General features: G+C 40.1%; 1 protein-coding gene across 3 annotated transcripts in view; it reads left to right on the top strand.

The window, feature by feature from the left end:
• LOC137170659 (membrane-associated phosphatidylinositol transfer protein 2-like) overlaps positions 1 to 17,841 on the top strand; it is a 68,059-nt gene that overhangs the window by 37,812 nt on the left and 12,406 nt on the right. For 2 of the 3 annotated variants that reach the window (XM_067574173.1, XM_067574175.1), the window contains 16 exons: positions 73 to 306; positions 3,858 to 4,196; positions 5,024 to 5,119; positions 5,928 to 6,032; positions 6,761 to 6,825; positions 7,359 to 7,449; positions 8,337 to 8,490; positions 8,578 to 8,767; positions 8,853 to 8,972; positions 10,215 to 10,426; positions 10,524 to 10,699; positions 12,236 to 12,406; positions 12,494 to 12,634; positions 14,306 to 14,467; positions 14,567 to 14,860; positions 16,114 to 16,262. In XM_067574173.1, the coding sequence (XP_067430274.1) occupies positions 73 to 306; positions 3,858 to 4,196; positions 5,024 to 5,119; positions 5,928 to 6,032; positions 6,761 to 6,825; positions 7,359 to 7,449; positions 8,337 to 8,490; positions 8,578 to 8,767; positions 8,853 to 8,972; positions 10,215 to 10,426; positions 10,524 to 10,699; positions 12,236 to 12,406; positions 12,494 to 12,634; positions 14,306 to 14,467; positions 14,567 to 14,860; positions 16,114 to 16,262 (2,699 nt within the window). The remainder of the gene's footprint in view (positions 1 to 72; positions 307 to 3,857; positions 4,197 to 5,023; positions 5,120 to 5,927; positions 6,033 to 6,760; positions 6,826 to 7,358; positions 7,450 to 8,336; positions 8,491 to 8,577; positions 8,768 to 8,852; positions 8,973 to 10,214; positions 10,427 to 10,523; positions 10,700 to 12,235; positions 12,407 to 12,493; positions 12,635 to 14,305; positions 14,468 to 14,566; positions 14,861 to 16,113; positions 16,263 to 17,841) is intronic. The other variant, XM_067574174.1, reaches the window with a different exon arrangement.

Raw genomic sequence — 17,841 nt, forward strand, 5'->3', positions numbered from 1 at the left:
CTGTCCTGCTGACACCTGCTGTTCAGATCAATTTAGCAATTTTTGTGATTTGTGAATTTTGTGTGTATGTAGACCCTATAGACATCGTGAAGGACTACATCCCTCCTCATGAGTACCTGGTGGAAGAAGACCCTAAACTGTATCAGTCCATCAAGACCAAACGGGGTCCGTTGTCAGAGGACTGGATTGAGGAGATCAACCAGAATCCTGGTCAGAACCCCGTCATGTGTGCCTACAAGCTCTGCAAAGTGGAGTTCAGATACTGGGGCATGCAGTCCAAGATCGAACGCTTCATACACGACGTGGGTAAGTATAGCAGGTGGCGACACACAACATCTATGTTTCTCTTCCTCTTTATCTGCGAGTGAAGTCTTAGAGTTCAGACTTTAAGTCAGTAATAACCTTGAACAGTTGGTCCTAAAAAGTTGGGAAAAAGTTGGGAATAATCCAGAAAATTGAGAGATAATTGTGAAATTTGTGAATAACTGAATCCATAATCCTGAAAAAGATGGGAATGATCCCGAAAAGGGCTAAAACTACGGATAACCAAGAAAATTTGGTCCAGAAAAGTCTGGAATAATCCTGAAAAATTGAGAAATCTTTAAAAAGTTAAGGATAACCTTGAAAAGGCAGAAATAACCCTGACAAGCTTGGGGTAGCCAAGAAAAGATGACCTTGAAGATTTGGGAGTAACCCTTAATTCCAAGAGCAATCCTGAAGAGATGGTAATAATCCTGAAAAGCCGGGACTAAACCTGGAGAAGTCAGGGATAACGGAACATTTGGGAATAAACCTAAAATGTCAGTGGTAACCCTGAAAAAGTTGATAATAATTACTAAAGTCAAGAAAACCATGAAAATTGGTGAATAACTCTAACAGTCAGAGACAATCATGAGTTGGGAATTATTCGGAAAATCAGGATTAGATGCAAAAAAAATGGGAACAACCCTGAAAAATCAGGGTTGTTCCCAAAATCTTTTCAATCATCTATGATTGAAAAGGTGAGGATAACACTCAAAAGTAACCATGAAAAGTCAGAAATAGCCCTTAAAGGTCAGAACAGCCATAAAAAATTGGGAATAATCGTAAAATTTAAGAATAATCCTAAAAAGTCATTAATTACCCTTGAAGAGTTTTGAAAGAGCCAGGATAGCCATGAAAATTTGGGGATAATCCTGAAAATACAGGAATTTCAAGGTTACCGCTTACTTTTCATCCCTGACTTATCTAATTCACAAAATGTGAGAATAACCCTGAAAAGTAAGTGATAACGCTGAACAGGTTGGGAATGATCTTGAAAAGTCAGTAATAACCTTGAACAGTTGGGAATAATACTGATAAATCAGGAATAGCCTTGAGCAGTCACACATAACACAGAAAAAGTCAGGAATCATCCTGAAAAGCTGCGAATTTCAGGTTTGGCAGTGACTTTTCATTTTCATTCATGACTTTTTCCCAACTCAAAAATGTGGGAATAATAAATAATAATCCTGAAAAAAACTGGGAATGATCCTGAAGTCAGGAATACCTCTAAAAGGCCAGGGATAACCATGGAAATTTGGGGATAATCCTGAAAAGTAAAGCAAAAGTTTAAGGGTTATCAATTACTTTTATGGTAATTCTTGACTTTTCATTTCTGTCCATGATCTTTTATCCTTATTCTCGATTTACAACATGTGGGAATGATTTTGAAAAGTCAGTAATAACCTTATTCCCAATAAATCAGAAATCATCCTGACTAGTCATGAGTCATCCTCAAAAGTTGGTGGTAACCTTGAAAATGGTTGAATAACCCTAAAGAATCAGAGATAACCATGAAAAGTTATAAAGGGATATTTCAGGGTTAAATGTCTTTGTGCCTGCATGTGTTTAAGTGTGTTTGTGTGTTTATGAATATAAAACAGTGACTAACTAGCAGGTATAAGAAAACAAAAGTCCTTATCTCTGTAAAGATTAACCACTGATTAATGAAAGTCTCTTGGTGAGGAGCAGAGAGAGAGAGAGATATAGGGGAAGATACCGAGAACCAAATGAACAAGGTAAATAAATAAAATGCTAAAGGTAGCTGTCTGAGAAAGCAAAGAAAAAGTGTTTGAACGGCAGCTGCAGAGAGAAGTGTGGCTCCCTGAGATAACAGAGCAGACTGGATTAATTTCCTGCCAGTGTCGGGCTGTTTGTGTTTCATTGCTGTGATCTAAGACTGTTTATACACTCTCTCAGCCCTCAGCTCACTCCCTCACAGCTTTTACTTCCAGGCTAATGAAGCAGCAGCTGCTCTATCTTCATAGCATTCTCACCACTCGGCGGTCTAATCAACGGATCTTCACCCATAAAATGTGTTTTTTCCCTTCTCGACACTCCCATTGCATCTGCTACTACTACTGTTACTTCCACTTGCAGGCTTTCGTGGAACTTTTCCTTTGTTTTTACGGTGTTATTTAGTGGGTTTCCACTCTAAAATACCAGCAATGGTCTTTGGGTTGTATAAGGTAGAATCTTTAACAAGCTTTATTAATGATCCATTCAGCAATTTCCACTTTCGTGCTTAATTCAATGATGTACAAATGGTTACTTTCACTGGATATTAATACAATAATGTTCTCTGTTTGCTCATTGTGGCTTTTATTGCTAGTTTCTCATCTGCTTGGTGGATTTTATAACCAGCTGGTGCTCGTTTAGTTCATCAAGGGGAAGATATTGATTAAAATAAAATCTCCACTGGCAGATCGCCCTTTAGTTCATTCAAGTTATGTCTCTGTCGGCTGATTTATGTCACAGGAATGTGTTTTGTTCCTCACTAAAATAGATTTACATGCCAGTAAAGTTGGATCTGCAGAGCTTGATGATCAAAACATCTGGAACAACACTGAGAAAAGAGAGATTTGATATTAGAAAGCTAAGATTATACATCAATAGGCTGCTGGTGCATTTAAAGCATTTCATGAGACATTTTATTTATAGCACCAGTTCCTTGAACCTGATTACAGTAGTCTAGGCATTGATCACTGACATGTGGAGGCTTTTAAGATAGTCGTATATGGAGGCTAATTAATTTTATAGTGATAAGCTGATTTTTATCATCTGAATACTTATTATATATTTGAAAAGTTTCAATCTGGTTTTCCATTTGCGTCATAGCTCTCAAACTGCTTCTATTTAAGCAACTGATGACCTTTTACTAACAGCTGATGATGGTGATTGCTCAACTTTAATTCTACTTGATCTTTGATCAGCATTTGATACAGCTGATCATGTGAAATTGACAAATGGGCATCAGGGATACTGCATTAGACTGGTTTAAAACGCACATGCCAAACCGCCCTGACCTGTGGTGTTCCCCAAGGCTCCGTCCTTGGTCCCCTGTTGTTCTGTGTTTACTTTACATGATTCCACTACAACATATTAGCTGGATGACACTCTGATCTACACGTATGTGCAATTAAAAAGGTCAAAACCTAGTATATGGCTGGACTGTAAATGGTGAATGTGAGAAGTTGTGGCCAGTGTGTTACAGGAATAGTCAGTGGTAGTGTCTATAATGTGAATTCCTGGATATTAAATGTTCATCTGCAATTTTCGGTAGTGGTCCCAGTAATGTTTGTTGGTTAAAGTGTATTTAAGTAGTATCACATGACATGGTTAAGCTATTTTTAACTATTCTAAATTAATTATTGTAATTATCTGTTAACTCCCACTGCTCTTTCATCTGTTCCACTCTGTGGATGTCTCTCGTTTTCCTACTCTACTGGGAATTGATTTCACTCAGATGTCCTCATGCAAAGCTGTTGGTCTCTGGTTTGCAAGGTGTTGTAAATAATAAAGTTTATTAACATAGACTCTTGCTGCTGTCCTTCCAGGCCTGCGTAAAGTGATGGTTCGAGCCCACCGGCAGGCGTGGTGCTGGCAGGACGAGTGGTACGGACTGACCATTGAGGACATCAGGCAGCTGGAGCTGGAGACCCAGCTGGCTTTAGCTAAGAAGATGGCCCAGTACAGCCTCAGTGAGGAGGGGGGAACAGAGACCAACGGCTCTTCCGTCAGCCAGGACCAGGAGCAGGGAGCTGAGACTGTGGGATCCACTGCGGAGGCAGAAGCAGGAGGAACGAAGCTGGGAGATTCACTGGAGACTCGAGGGGAGCTCACCAAGCAGTGGTCAACATCTTCTCGATCCTCCAACAGGTCATCTAAGAGAGGAGGTGAGGAGGACTTGATGGTTTTTACCTCATTTACTTGCTTTTCGCCTGATACAGAATCAGTGAGATCATTAGTGATGATTTCCTCCTGTGTTAAGACTCATCATCCTCCTGATACTTTTCTTTCATATTTTGTTTTATTGAAGCTAAATATGCTGGTTGACATGGGAAATAATTGCATCTTTCAATGACAAATGCAATGGATTGCATTTTATTGGCACAATATATTACATATTGCTTTTTTCTTAGTCTTAAGATAAAGGTCTGATATTGTTATTATCTCTTTAGGATCTCTTTCTAATATGATTACAAGCCCAGAAAATATGAGAATGATCAACCACTTTTCTTACCACACTGCCTCTAGCACTGGTTTTGTCCATGAGAGGTTACTGTAGATGTTTGCCATCCTTTATCTTGTATGCTACATATCAACTAAATTAGGTTTACTATCTTCTAGTTTAAATTTCCCGTGAATAACTCTGAGAAGATAGCGATAATGTCAAAATTGTTGGGAATAATAGTGAAAAGTCAGGATAATCATGAAAAAAGGTAATAGTCCTGAAAAATCAGGAAAAAGTCAAGAATAACTTAAAGGATCCAAAGCTAAGAATAATCAAGAAAACTTGGTCCTGAAAAGTCCTGAATAATCCAAAAAATCTTTGACTGTCTTTAAAAAGTGACGGATAACTTTGAAAAGGCAGAAATAACCCTGGAAATTGTCAAAGATAACCTTGGAATTATGTGAATAATTCTTAAAATCAAGAATAATCCTGAAAAGTTGGTGATAACGGTGAAAAACCAGGACTAACTCCTGTGTTTTGTGTGCACAGGTAGTCCGTCTCATCAGAGCATCTCAGAGTGGAGGATGCAGAGTATTGCCCGGGACTCAGAAGACAGCACAGACGATGAGTTCTTTGATGCACACGGTAAAATCCACTTTCTGTTCCTGTTGAAATTTAGGTCTTAGTCCATACAGGCTATACACGAAGGTTTCAGTTGTTGTCTTGGATTTAAAGTGAGCACTGACTCTTGTAACACACACACTAAAGCATACAGATAGAATAAAAATGGCCTCAGGGGCAGAACGTACAAGTTTCAATTCGTGGTTGGATTTCTAACACTTAGAGGGAAGATGATTTATTATCTAGACCTTTTATTATCAGACGAACCCTGACGGCCCTTTTCAGATGAACTCGAGTCCCCCTTCAGTGACACCCGTCATATTCCAGATATATTTTAAACTGGATGTCTTTTAAAACTTTAAAGAATATAAAAGTAATTGTTTAGTTCGTTTGCATTCATGCTACTACCAGTCCGGGTGTCAGCAGGTGGATATTTAAACCATGTATCCATTACTTTTAATTTGTTTCTAATGAATAAACAAACCAAAAAATAAAGGATAAAAGGCACTTAGCTAACATCCTTCCCATGATTTAGCTATTTGAATTTTAGACCATTACTGCTAGCTTACTATTTAAACTGTTAATATATTATTTTTAGCTAACTGCTCGTAGCTCGTAGTTTTCACACACTTTCAATTGCAACACACAATGTTCAGGTGTGACAGCTGACTGCATTTCAATACTCAATATTTCTACATACCACCTGGTCAGGAATCGTTGATCTAGAGGCCGTGACAGTAAAGGTTTGATCCCTCTTGCAGTAACAGTAGCCTGGTCTGTGTTATGAGACTGATTAGATTCTTCTGATAGACGTCTTCTGTGTGTCTTGCAGAAGACTTTTCTGATAACGAGGAGATTTTTGCCAAGGAGATCACCAAGTGGAGCTCCAATGATCTGATGGACAAAATAGAAACAATAGAAGTGGATGAAGCACAAGGTGGGTGACCCTCCGTGTGTATCTGAGTTGGGTTTAGTCGGAAGTGTTTATAGCTGTTAATACATAATATACAGAACAGTCTTGGCATCCTGTCCTGTTTATAGTTGTTCCAAACAGCTACACTTGGAAGACGGAGTGAAAATCCTGCCGTGGTTGAAAGAGGCGAGCTGTGATAATCTTTTAAATACTGAGCACACATTTTCAGACAATCTCTCCTGGAAGACGCTTGCACTCGGTTGTAAACACAAAAAGTCACGCCAAGTCAATTGTTATTTATATAACTCAATATCACACATCACAAATTTGCCTCGAGGAACTTTACAATCTGCACAGAATACAATATCCTCTATCCTTAGACCCTCCATTTGAATAAAAACTCCCCCCAGAAAAACCCTTTAGTGGGGAAAAACTGAAGAAACCTCAGGAAGAGCAACAGAGGAGAGATCCCTCTTACAGGACGGACAGACATGTGATAGATGTTGTGTGTACAGAATTAAAAAAGTAGGTCTTCCTGATAAACTAAAGAGCTAAAAAGACATGACAACCCAGAAGATTAATGAACTAATAAATGATCTAAAAAACATCAGTAAATGACGCATTTCTTGGCCTTGCTTTCAATAGAACAAAGTCTCTTTATGCTTACATCAGATTCTTTACTCTTCTACATGAAAAATGGGATCTTTTCTTTCTTTTAAATATCAGTGAATAAGTGATTTATGTTTTCACAGAAACTTTGTTTCGGGAGTCGGGCGGAGAGTATGCTGTGATGAGTAATGAGGAGACGCAGATGGAGGTAAAGCTTCTTCACTATTTTCTAATTTCATTCCTGTCTTTCTCACACTAACACCCTTAATTAAATAGCTTGTAGATAATACTCCTCCTCCGAAATTAGCTTTCACTCATCCTGCCAGCGTAGTGAAATTAGGATCCTCCTCTTCACTGCAATCATCAGCTGATTTTTATTTCACTAGAGGTGGAAAAATAATGGTTTTCACAGTTTATTCTCCCCGTATGAGTCTGTATAATTACTGTTTTTGGGTGTGTGTGTGTGTGTTCTTGATCTTTGTGTAAAGCGCCGTGTCTCGAAAAGACAAAGGCATCTTCAACTCATCAGGTTGTCCAGAAAGCTAAATGTAAGTTTGAGAAGCCAGTAGAGACAAAAGATGGTGCATAATCCTACTTACAGAAGAGAGTAGAATGACATTAGATGTCTTAGAAATAGAGCTTACAATAGAAATGTAAATGTAAGAGGACATCAGACCAAATCTAATGTTGTCTAGTTGTCTGTCATCACTTCCTCTGTGTTTTCTGTCCTCTCAACTGCAGGATTGTTCGTCTCAGCAGTGTCTTCAGCCCTCCAAGATTCACGTTCTCGTTCTGGTCTTGCATGGAGGAAACATTTTGGACACCGGTTCTGGTACAGCAGCAGCCTCATACTGTCACATTTCATACATGCCAAGTACTTAAAATGACCCAAAAGTCAGAATTGATCAATTCTGTGGTTAAAAAAAAACAAAACACCTATCACAGGGACTGACAGCTTGTGGTAAAATCATCAAATTGCCTTTTTTGTTTGACCAACAGTCATTTAAATTGACATAAAGAAGAGAATAGCAGCAAATCCTGTCATTTTACAAGCTTGAAGCAGTAAATATTTGGTATTTTTCCTCGATAAATGATAAATTAAACGATTACTTGATTTTATCTGGCAGACACATCGATGCAGAATTCATTTCAGTCTCTTCGTCAGTGTCGTTAAAGTGTTTCTGCTCTCAGTAACGCTGATAAAGTCAGAGTGAGCCGCTGATTCCCTGCAGTCCCTCGTATTGCTCTACTAGGGCTGCAATTTACGATTATTTTCATTATTGATTCATCTACTGATCAGTTTATATCTACAAATGTCTTGTTTTTTTCTGTCCAAAATGAAAAGATATTGAATTTACTATAATAAAATACAAAGAAAAGCAGGAAGTCCTCACATTTAAGAAGCACATTTTTACATTTTATTATCAAAAATGTTGCCAGTTAATTTTCTGCCAATCGACTAATTGATTCAACACTCAGGACCCTTTCAATGTGTCACAATATAAATCCGAGGGTTCCCAAACCGAATAACAGGAACAGAAAGAAGAGAAAAAACTCATTTTGCAACACAAATTCAAGTTTAGTTTCTCCAGATTTTGTTTTTTGTGTTCTTCAACCCATTTAAAATTCACAACATGTCAATAAATGCAACTTCTGATCGATCACATTGCTTGAAACTGTTGTTTGACCCTTGTTGTTTGTTTGTTTCTTTGTTTGCAGGTGAGCAGAACAACAAGCAGGGAGACGTGAACACCCTGAGCGGGGCTTTTGAGACTGTGATGAGGGTCCATTATCCCGCAGCGCTGGGCCGCCTCGCCATCCGGATGGTCCCCTGTCCCGCCGTGTGCGTCGACGCCTTCTCACTCGTCTCCAAGTGAGCGATACTCTCGTGTATTCAGCGTGTTATTGTCACGTGTAAACACAGACAGACAGATAATAACGTGTCCTCTCGGTTTTGCAGCCTGAGCCCCTACAGCTACGATGAGAGCTGCCTGTCCAGCAGTCAGGACCACATCCCACTGGCCGCTCTGCCCCTTTTGGCTACCTCCGCGCCGCAGTACCAAGACGCCGTGGCAACCGTCATCGTGCGAGCCAATCAGGTGTACAGTGACTTCATCAAGTCTTTAGAGGGAGCATCTTTTTCCGGCCAGGTCAGTGTGTAACCTGAAGGTTGTGTAAGAGACTTTTAATGTATGTGTGTGTATCCATGTGTGTATTATCTGCTCTCTGGTGCAGGTGTGTGTCATCGGGGACTGTGTCGGCGGCATCCTGGGCTTCGACGCCCTGTGCAGCAGCTCTGTGACGGTGTCAGAGAGCCAAAACAGCAGCAGACGAGGCAGCGCCATCAGTGTGCAGGTATCAATCTCAACTCTGTGAGACATCAAACAAAACTAAAGCTGCGTCCCAAACACACACTGCCCCTGTGATTCAGAGCAGGTTTTGAGATTGTAAGTGAGTTCATCCTGGAAAAGTGACAAAACTGCTAAAAAACAGCTGTTGATTTTTGAGCGTGAGTGAGCGAAGGAAAGGAAATGGAGGCAAAATTAACAGAATCAGTAGAACATCAGAAAACAAGAAACATTTTACTAATTGCCTTTGCACATATTACATCATTTCCTGATAGTATAAAAACAATGTAGTAAGTCGATTTCCTGTAAACTGTATACTACAACTATACTGTTATGAAAATTAGTATTAAAGCTGCAATGATTAGTTGATTAATTGATTAGTGGATCGACGGGACATAAATCGGCAACTAGTTTCAAATAATCGTTTTGGTTATTTTTCTTTAAGCAAAAATGCCAAATATTCAGTGGTTGCAGCTTCTCAAATGTGAGAATTTAAAGCTTTTCTGTGTCAAACATGATAGAAAACTGAATATCTTTGGATTTTTGACTTTCGATCTGACAAAACAGGGCATCTGCAATTTCTGAAATTTTATAGGCAAAACGATTAGTCGAGAAAAAAATAGGCAGATTAATCGATAATCAAAATAATCGTTAGTTGCAGCCCTAATTAGTATGTATATACAGCACTGTATACAGTGAGGATGTAGCATGCAAGTGGGAAACAGCTTTACAGCCATGCTAGCAGCTCTGTGAGGTTGTACTTTGGGCTAAATGCTTAAAACATGTTTGGAGCGGATCTTTAACCCTCCTGTTGTCCTCGGGTCAATTTTGACCCGGGAGGACAACAGGTATCATTATGTGCAGTCATCAAAAAAATTGAAATGGTTTCAAAACAGTATCCTGACTAAGAAATTATGAACTATTTTAACTATAGTTGAAATCAGAGGAAAATATGTTGATGGATTACGGCAGACTGGTTTATGTGAAAGTTTAGTCAGGATACTGTTGTCCTCCCGGGTCAAAATTGACCCGAGGACAACAGGAGGGTTAAGATATTTCACTTTATATGTGAAAACTGTACCAAATTTCATGGCGATCCATACAATATTTGTTTAGATATTTCAGTCTGGACCACAGCCATGTTTTTAGGTGACATGGCTAAATATTTAAAACTGTAAATGTAACCGTTAAACTACGTGTTTAAAGCCTGACGAGGATCTTTTCGCTCTCTCCTGTCTCTGTCTCTCAGGACACAGACCTTCTCTCTCCGGGTATCGTCATAAACAGCGTCTCTCCTTCCTCGCCGACCCTGGAAGGAAGCCGCCATCTCAGCCGCAGCAACATCGACATCCCTCGCTGCTCGGGGCCCGACGACCCCAAGAAGCAACTTCCACGCAAGCGCAGCGACTCCTCCACGTACGAGCTGGACACCATCAAACACCACCAAGCCTTCCTGTCCAGGTGAAATATCATCCATTAACGTTAGAGACGGACACAAACGTCACAAAACGCGTCACGCGGACGTCAGCTGATATTTGAATGTTTCCTCTCTGAGCAGTCTTCACTCCAGCGTGCTCCACGGGGAGCCCGGATCACGACGCTCCAGCAACAGCACCATGCTGGAGGGAGGCTCCTTGGGAAAGTTCGACTTCGAGGTGACTGACTTCTTCCTGTTTGGATCTCCTCTGGGGTTGGTGCTCGCACTGAGGAAGACTGTGGTGCCCTCGTTAGACGGTGAGGAAGGTTTTCTCTCTTTATATGAGTCTTTGTTTTTGTTTACTTCTGATTTATCATGATGCTCCTCATGTACTCAATAATACTGCGAGTTTAAGTCTTTTTCCTTTTGCCAGATAAGCAGGAAGTGGTTATTTGTAGCCTCTGATGTTTCTTCCTGTGTGGGGTGAATGTCTCCAGCAGCTGGAAAGCAGGTGTCAGGGGTCAGAGGTCATGTTTCTGATCTCAAAAGGCTGAAAAAGTTTTGGCTGCAACATTTGAGAGCGAAAGACAACATGAGAGAAGAAGTGACGGAGGACTGAGCTCACGCACACGCACATATCTGATTTAATTGTGTGTCATTTGGGGTTTAAAGGAGAAAAGTTACTGAACTGCAGCTGTGAGGTTAACATCTGGAATCCTTTCCAATTAAATATGACTATAGTTCTTCCAAAAATATTAAAAGTTTATCTTTTCATGTCTTAGTTTCTCAGCCAAATTATTTCTTGCTGAATCATTATTTTTGATCGATTGAAGAAGAAAACAAAACAACACAAAGCTTTTTTCTTACAGACTGAGAAGGTTTAAGTTGAAGCAGCAGCTTCTCATGCCGACTCTCAAAAGTCACAGACAGTTTTATATTTCTTCAATAAATAATTTTAAAACTTTTTTTTATTAAACTTGCAAAGTGTTGTACACATTTTCTGTTCCTCACTAAAGTGGTTTCATAAATTTAGCCCTGCGAGGCAGCTATAATGGAAATTTTATAATAACAATGTCTGAGCTGTCAGTGTGTAATGTGTTGGTTTTCGCTCGTAGTGATGAACCTACGGAGAATTATCAGTGACTCTGCAGCTCCTCTCGGCTTTATGGAGCTTTATAGTGAGTTTCAGCTCATTGTTTATCTGTCCGGCTGCAACTTTACCGTTTTGGTTCACTCTCAGCGCTCTCATAGCGTTGTTTTTGGCAGCTGTTTTCAGAGTAAAAGCTCTAAAAAGCCACTGTACACTACCTGCTCAGCACCAAATAGCAAACAGTCACAGTTAGCTGTAGACTAGCTGGTGAACATAGTGGAGCATTTAGCAGCTAAAGAGCCAGATATTTCCCTCAGGAGTTGGTGGAGGACAAAAACAGAGCAAAAAGAGAGTGAATATTGGACTTACATTCACCAGGTGGACAGAAACACGACTCCGTTACGTTGCTCCATAACTGCTGGATGTGGAAATAAGCAACTGTTTGCTAACAAGTTCAACATATCAACTTAAAAGGTGACGATGACATCACCAAAACTGTCCAATTAATGAGGTAATTGTCAGTTCCTATGACTTGATAATTACAGCACTTTTTTGTTTTGTTGTTAAAGGTGAACTTACAGTAACAGCAGCTGCTTTTCTTCACCTCCAGTGGTTTTAACGTCTCACTTTGCTGCTGTGATGAGGAGGTGTACTCCAGGGCGTGTCAGTACACTGTGACATCACTGTTGGGTGCGGTTACTGATGCGACAGACCTTAAACGTTCTACATCTCTTATTGCGCGGTGTTTCTCTCCTGTGTCCAGTGTCCGCTCTCCGTCCGGCCTGTCAGCAGGTTTACAACCTGTTTCATCCAGCCGACCCCTCGGCCTCCCGCCTCGAGCCTCTCCTGGACAAGAGGTTCCACCTGCTGCCTCCTTTTAGCGTCCCCCGCTACCAGCGCTTTCCTCTGGGCGATGGACACTCAGCTCTCCTGGGTGAGTCGACGCTCACACATACGTCACGAGGTATTTCACTGCCTTTGTTGCTTGTGTGTCATCCAGCTTTTGTGCCTTTTCTTGTAGTTGAGACCGTGCAGAGTAACCCTCAGCTTCTGATGGAGACAGGCGGTGCAGCGTCCCACCGCCTCCAGGAAAGCACCATCAGTGAGACGTCCATCCCTGTGCCCGTCCTCAACTGGCAGACCTCGCAGCCTCACGCTGAGAGTGTGTATCTGTTGGCTTTGTCTCGCCGGTCACAGTCTGTCACTACTGTTGCTCTCTTTATCTCTTCTGTCGCGCTGTTATTTGTTTTTCTGATGCAGGCTTTGATTATTTTTTAAAAGGGAAATTCTCTTTTATTACAGCTTGGGTCTTATTTATGTAGCTTCGGCTGTCATCTGTATCGGTTGTGATAGCATTTTATTCACCATGTTAACGGCTGAGATGTGGGAACACGGTGACAATATCTGTAAAAGAAGTCAGACGGGGCAAGAAATGTGCTGTTAGATAATTTGATTTTTGAAGTTTTAAACAACTCCCAAGTTATTTGGAAAAGAAAACGAAGGTTAACAGTAAAATAATTCCAAAACTGTTGCAGTTTTGTGGTTCAGATGACAATTTACTTGCTGTGGTTGAGCACAGTTTTCCTGTATAGTGAAGGATTATTAATATATTTTTGGGTGTGCTCACTTGTACCTCCAAATAAAGTGGTTTAGATCATTTTGCTAAACTGTTGGTTTACAACATATCTGATCGTCTGACTGTTGGTGTTTCTTACACTGTTGGACGTCACTGTATCTGTATGTGCCATGTTCCCAGATCTCAGAAATTACTAGTACAGTGTTATTATGACCACTGATGGTTGTAGATTTAGTTTTGGCACCAATGATGCCAAAACTACAAAAGTAAGATCCAAATTGTAATAAAGTTTTTGCTTAAATCACTATTTAATTAATTCCCATCCACATGACACGTATACACATGCACACTTCTCAGCTAAAAATTGCACTATTCATATTAATTTATACAAATTCATTTGACCAAACTAACAGAACAAACAACACTGATGTAACTTATGATAACAAACATTAATATGAAACTTGTTGGCCTATTCTAAATCATTCAGAATTAAAGAAAGACGTCCTTTTTTGGCTAAAGAGGAGTTTTGTCTCAAAATTTAAGGCAAGGCAAGTTTATTTGTATAGCACATTTCAACAACAAGGCAATTCAAAGTGCTTTACATAGAGCATAAAAGAATATAAAAGCAACACAAGTAAAAAGACATAAAAACAATTAAAAGGTGTTAAATTTGTAAAGCAAAAAAGTCCTGATGAAGACCTTGCAGGTTGAAACTTTGCATTAATAAAAACTTGTGAGCTTTGTACAGAGAGCTTTTCCTTTTTGTTTGTCTGATTTTAGTTATTTGACCGGCTCAGATTCGCCCGTCATGCTGTGCTGAGGGCTGACATGTATCAGCACGACTCTGATTTTTATGTACAGAGAGTCTGACTGCTGTGAACCTGAGAAACTCAGGCCAGAAAGAGTGTTGCGTTACCATGACAACAGGCACACTTGAGCTGTCATGTCAGCGACCTTAGCTGTGACATATTTAGCAAAGCTTTTAACACAGTGATTTTGATACTTATTGCATATTTTCTGCACATTGATGTGTCTGAAAACACAATATTAAAATGTAGTTCATGTGAATTTCCACCTTATTTTTAGGCCGTAAAATGTACAGTAGTGAACAAATCTTGCGGCACACTTTGCTTGTCCTCACGGCACCCCGGGAACCACTGCATTCATTCATAATCATTAATTCATCATCTGCTTGCTCATCTTTGCAGTGAAGAACATGACTCTAACTCCTCTCTCCTGGTTTTTTTACCTCTGTAGCGGATAGTCTTCACTCTCATATTTTTGTTGACGGCCCGTACCCGGCATCCACGTCACCAGGAGTCCCTCACCTTCGTTGCAACCGCAGGGCCAGCGAGGCCAGCATAGCCAGCCAGGTGTCAGGCTTAGCCGACTCTTACACCGCCTCCAACATCGCCACGAGTAAGTTGACGTCAAACCTCCCATGTTTCGGTCTTACGAGCTGGTAGCTGATGTTTACATGTTGACGTTCTTATTTCCTCCCTTCAAACATCCCCTCAGCACACAAACATGAAGTCACCCAGACTAAAAGGTCCAGTCTGCTGTCCCAGCTGCCTCTACCCTACAATAAATTTGCCGCTCGGAGCCCGTCCCCCCGATTGCGCAAGAAAAGGTCCATCCGTCAGGTGTTCCTGAGACTCAACGGTGTGGAGTCTGAGCAGAACTCAGACCTGAGCTCTGACATGAGCTCTGATCTCACCGATGTCACCTCTGATCTCACCGATGTCGCCTCTGACATCACTGACATCAGCTCTGTCCCCCCTTCACCCCGGGTGCTGAAGAACATAGAGCAAGGTACCCTGGGAGCTGTAGTAAGAGGACATGAGGGAAGGATGCTAGACTTCATCCTCATTACCTGAGCTCTTTCCTTCCTTCCTCTCTCAGATAGTCTGGTTACAACTTATAATACAGCCAGAGATTTATAGTTTAATTTCAGTGCATATAACAGGTACCAATAAAATACTTAGTGGCTCCTACTGGTAGCAATGGAAGAAATCAAGACTATGGTGATACTGTAAATACATTGAAATACATTATCACATATCTTTGTTTCCTGGCAGGTACCAAGTATTCTTGAAAATACTATAAAAAATAAAAAATACTATAATAAACACAATAAATTACTACACAAATGTACTATAATTTATTTCTCCAACCCTCCAAAATGCCTTGTGGTTGTTCTTTTGCTCCCCATAGCCTTGTTTCCTTCCATTGTAATTATGTTTAAATAAGTAAAGTAAGTATTTTATTGGCACTGTAAATCTCAGGCTGCATTATAAAGTGTTACTTATAGTCCTCCTCAGTAACCCTGTTTCCAAAAATTACAACAACAGACCCGTAATCCTTCTTGTGCGACCTCTCCTCAGCTCAGTTTCATGAGAACTATGTCTATGCTTAGACCTATCTATCTGTCCCTAACAAGATGTACAACTAAAAGGTTCTTACGGAGTCTGAGCTGTTGTTGTCTGTTGCGAGTTTGCGTTTCTAACCTCTTTACAGCTCATCATCGTCTAATGTTTCCTAATGAAAACCCTTGAAACTGCTCTATCTTCGTATCAACGTTCCTCCACTGTAATGTATGATAATCCTGAACTCCTTCATCTGTAAATGAGCAGAATGTAAATCTGCAGTGGACTTTTTTTAGGGCTGCAACTAATGATTACTTTCTCGATTAATCGTTTACTGGGTGAAATGTTAAAAACTTGTGAAAAAATGGCATGAACAGTTTCTCATAGACCTCAATTTGCAATTTTGTTCAACTAAGAGTCTAAAACGTAAAGATATTCAATATACTGTCACTATATGGCAAATCGTCACATTTGAGATATTTGGTATTTTTGCTTGAAAAAAAGATGATTAAACAGTTTTTAAAATTGTTTAATTTCACTTGATCAAGTAATCGATAAATCGACTAATCGCTGCCTGCAGCTCTAGACTCTTTTTTCCGCCACGCCTCGAACAAAGGTCAAAGCACCAGATGCACTGTCTCCTAATCTCACTATATCTTTTGTTTTTTCCATCTTTTCCTGGTTGTCTCCCGGCTGTAGTTGCTTCTCGGTGGTGGGGCAGTAAGAGGATGGACTACGCCCTGTACTGTCCTGACGCCCTGACAGCGTTTCCCACGGTGGCTCTGCCTCATCTCTTCCATGCCTCCTACTGGGAGTCTACAGACGTCGTCTCTTTTCTACTCAGACAGGTTCATAAAATACTGCTATCAATTTAATTTCCTCTGATCTTAAAGTTGGAAATTTGATGAGTTTTTGCATCTGTAATCACATCAGTGTTTCATGTTGTTGAAGGAAGAGTTTGTATTAGCCATGCTAGCAGTGTTGCTTTGTTGTGGGGGTGGGGATATCGCCTGGGTGGTCCAGACTGAAGTATCTCAACGACTATTTGATGGATTGCCATGAAATTGGGTAAAGCCATTACTGATCCCCAGAGCATGAAGCCCTCTGACTTTGGTGATCCTCTGACTTTGCCTGTACCTCCCACATGAGGTTTACATTTGTGGTTTTTAGTGAAATGTCTCAACAACTGTTTGATGCGTTGCCATGAAATTTAGTAGAGACATTCATGCAAAATGTTACTCTGGTTTACAGAATCAGAGCAAAAACATAGCATTAAAAGAGAAATATATACATATGCATTTACACATAGAGTTAGTAACAGTTTGACTGTAAAGTGCAGATATGTGCAAATGTTAGAGTACTAATTCCTTCGTAGCTTATTTATCCTATTATTGGCATTTGGTAATAATTTTTAAATATTTTTGTCCTGGCCAGAGTAATTTTATAACGTCGGCCTGATGGGAGGAGCTGGGATGAGTTAAAGAAGGGATATGAAGGGTCCCATGTGGTTGTTTTACTGCCTGGGTGTTGTGATCTGATAGTGACTGGATGGTTCCTGCCATTTTACTCGCATGGTTGATGATTCAAGAAAGTTTTGATTTATGTTCAACAGGAAGAAAATTGAAATGAGGACTGACTGTGACTTGTAAACACAGCTGTTAAAAAGTCTGTCCGACCAAACACCTGCAAAATGACATCCCCATTAGCCTCAGCTGTACTTTGTGTTTAGTGCTAATTACCAAATGTTAGCATGCTATCATGCTGAACTAAGATGGTGAACATTAAAACTACTAAATATGCAAACATATTAGCACTGTCGGTGTTAGCATGCTGATGTTAGCTTGTGTAGCCTCACAGAGTTGCTAGCAAGCTGTAAACTCTTAGACTTGTTTGAGTTCTGCAGCTATATTGGCTTCTTTAATAAGTAATTATTTGGAATTTCTGTCATCTATATTCATTTTCTACCCATTTATGTAGTTTTTAAGTAGAGTTCATTGTCACAGATGTCCATTCTGTTCTTCATATACTGAACATCATCTCTAGCTGCAATGTAGAGTTCGGCACAGTAAATGGAGGACAAACTCATAAACCTTGTTGAGTGAAACAAAGTACTCCACAGTCCAGCCAAACATGTTAGCACTGTCAGCATTAGCATGCTGATGTTAGCTTGTGTAGCCTCACAGAGCTGCTAGCAAGCTGTAAACGCTTAGTCTTGTTTGAGTTCTGCAGCTATATTGGCTTCTATAATAAGTAATTGTTTGGAATTTCTGTCACCTATATCCATTTTCTACCCATTTATGTAGTTTTTAAGTAGAGTTCATTGTCACAGATGTCCATTCTTTTCTTCATATACTGAACATCATCTCTAGCTGCAATGTAGAGTTCGGCGCAGTAAATGGAGGACAAACTCATAAACCTTGTTGAGTG

The sequence above is a fragment of the Thunnus thynnus genome, chromosome 19 (genome assembly GCF_963924715.1).
Source record: "Thunnus thynnus chromosome 19, fThuThy2.1, whole genome shotgun sequence".
NCBI lineage: Eukaryota > Metazoa > Chordata > Actinopteri > Scombriformes > Scombridae > Thunnus > Thunnus thynnus.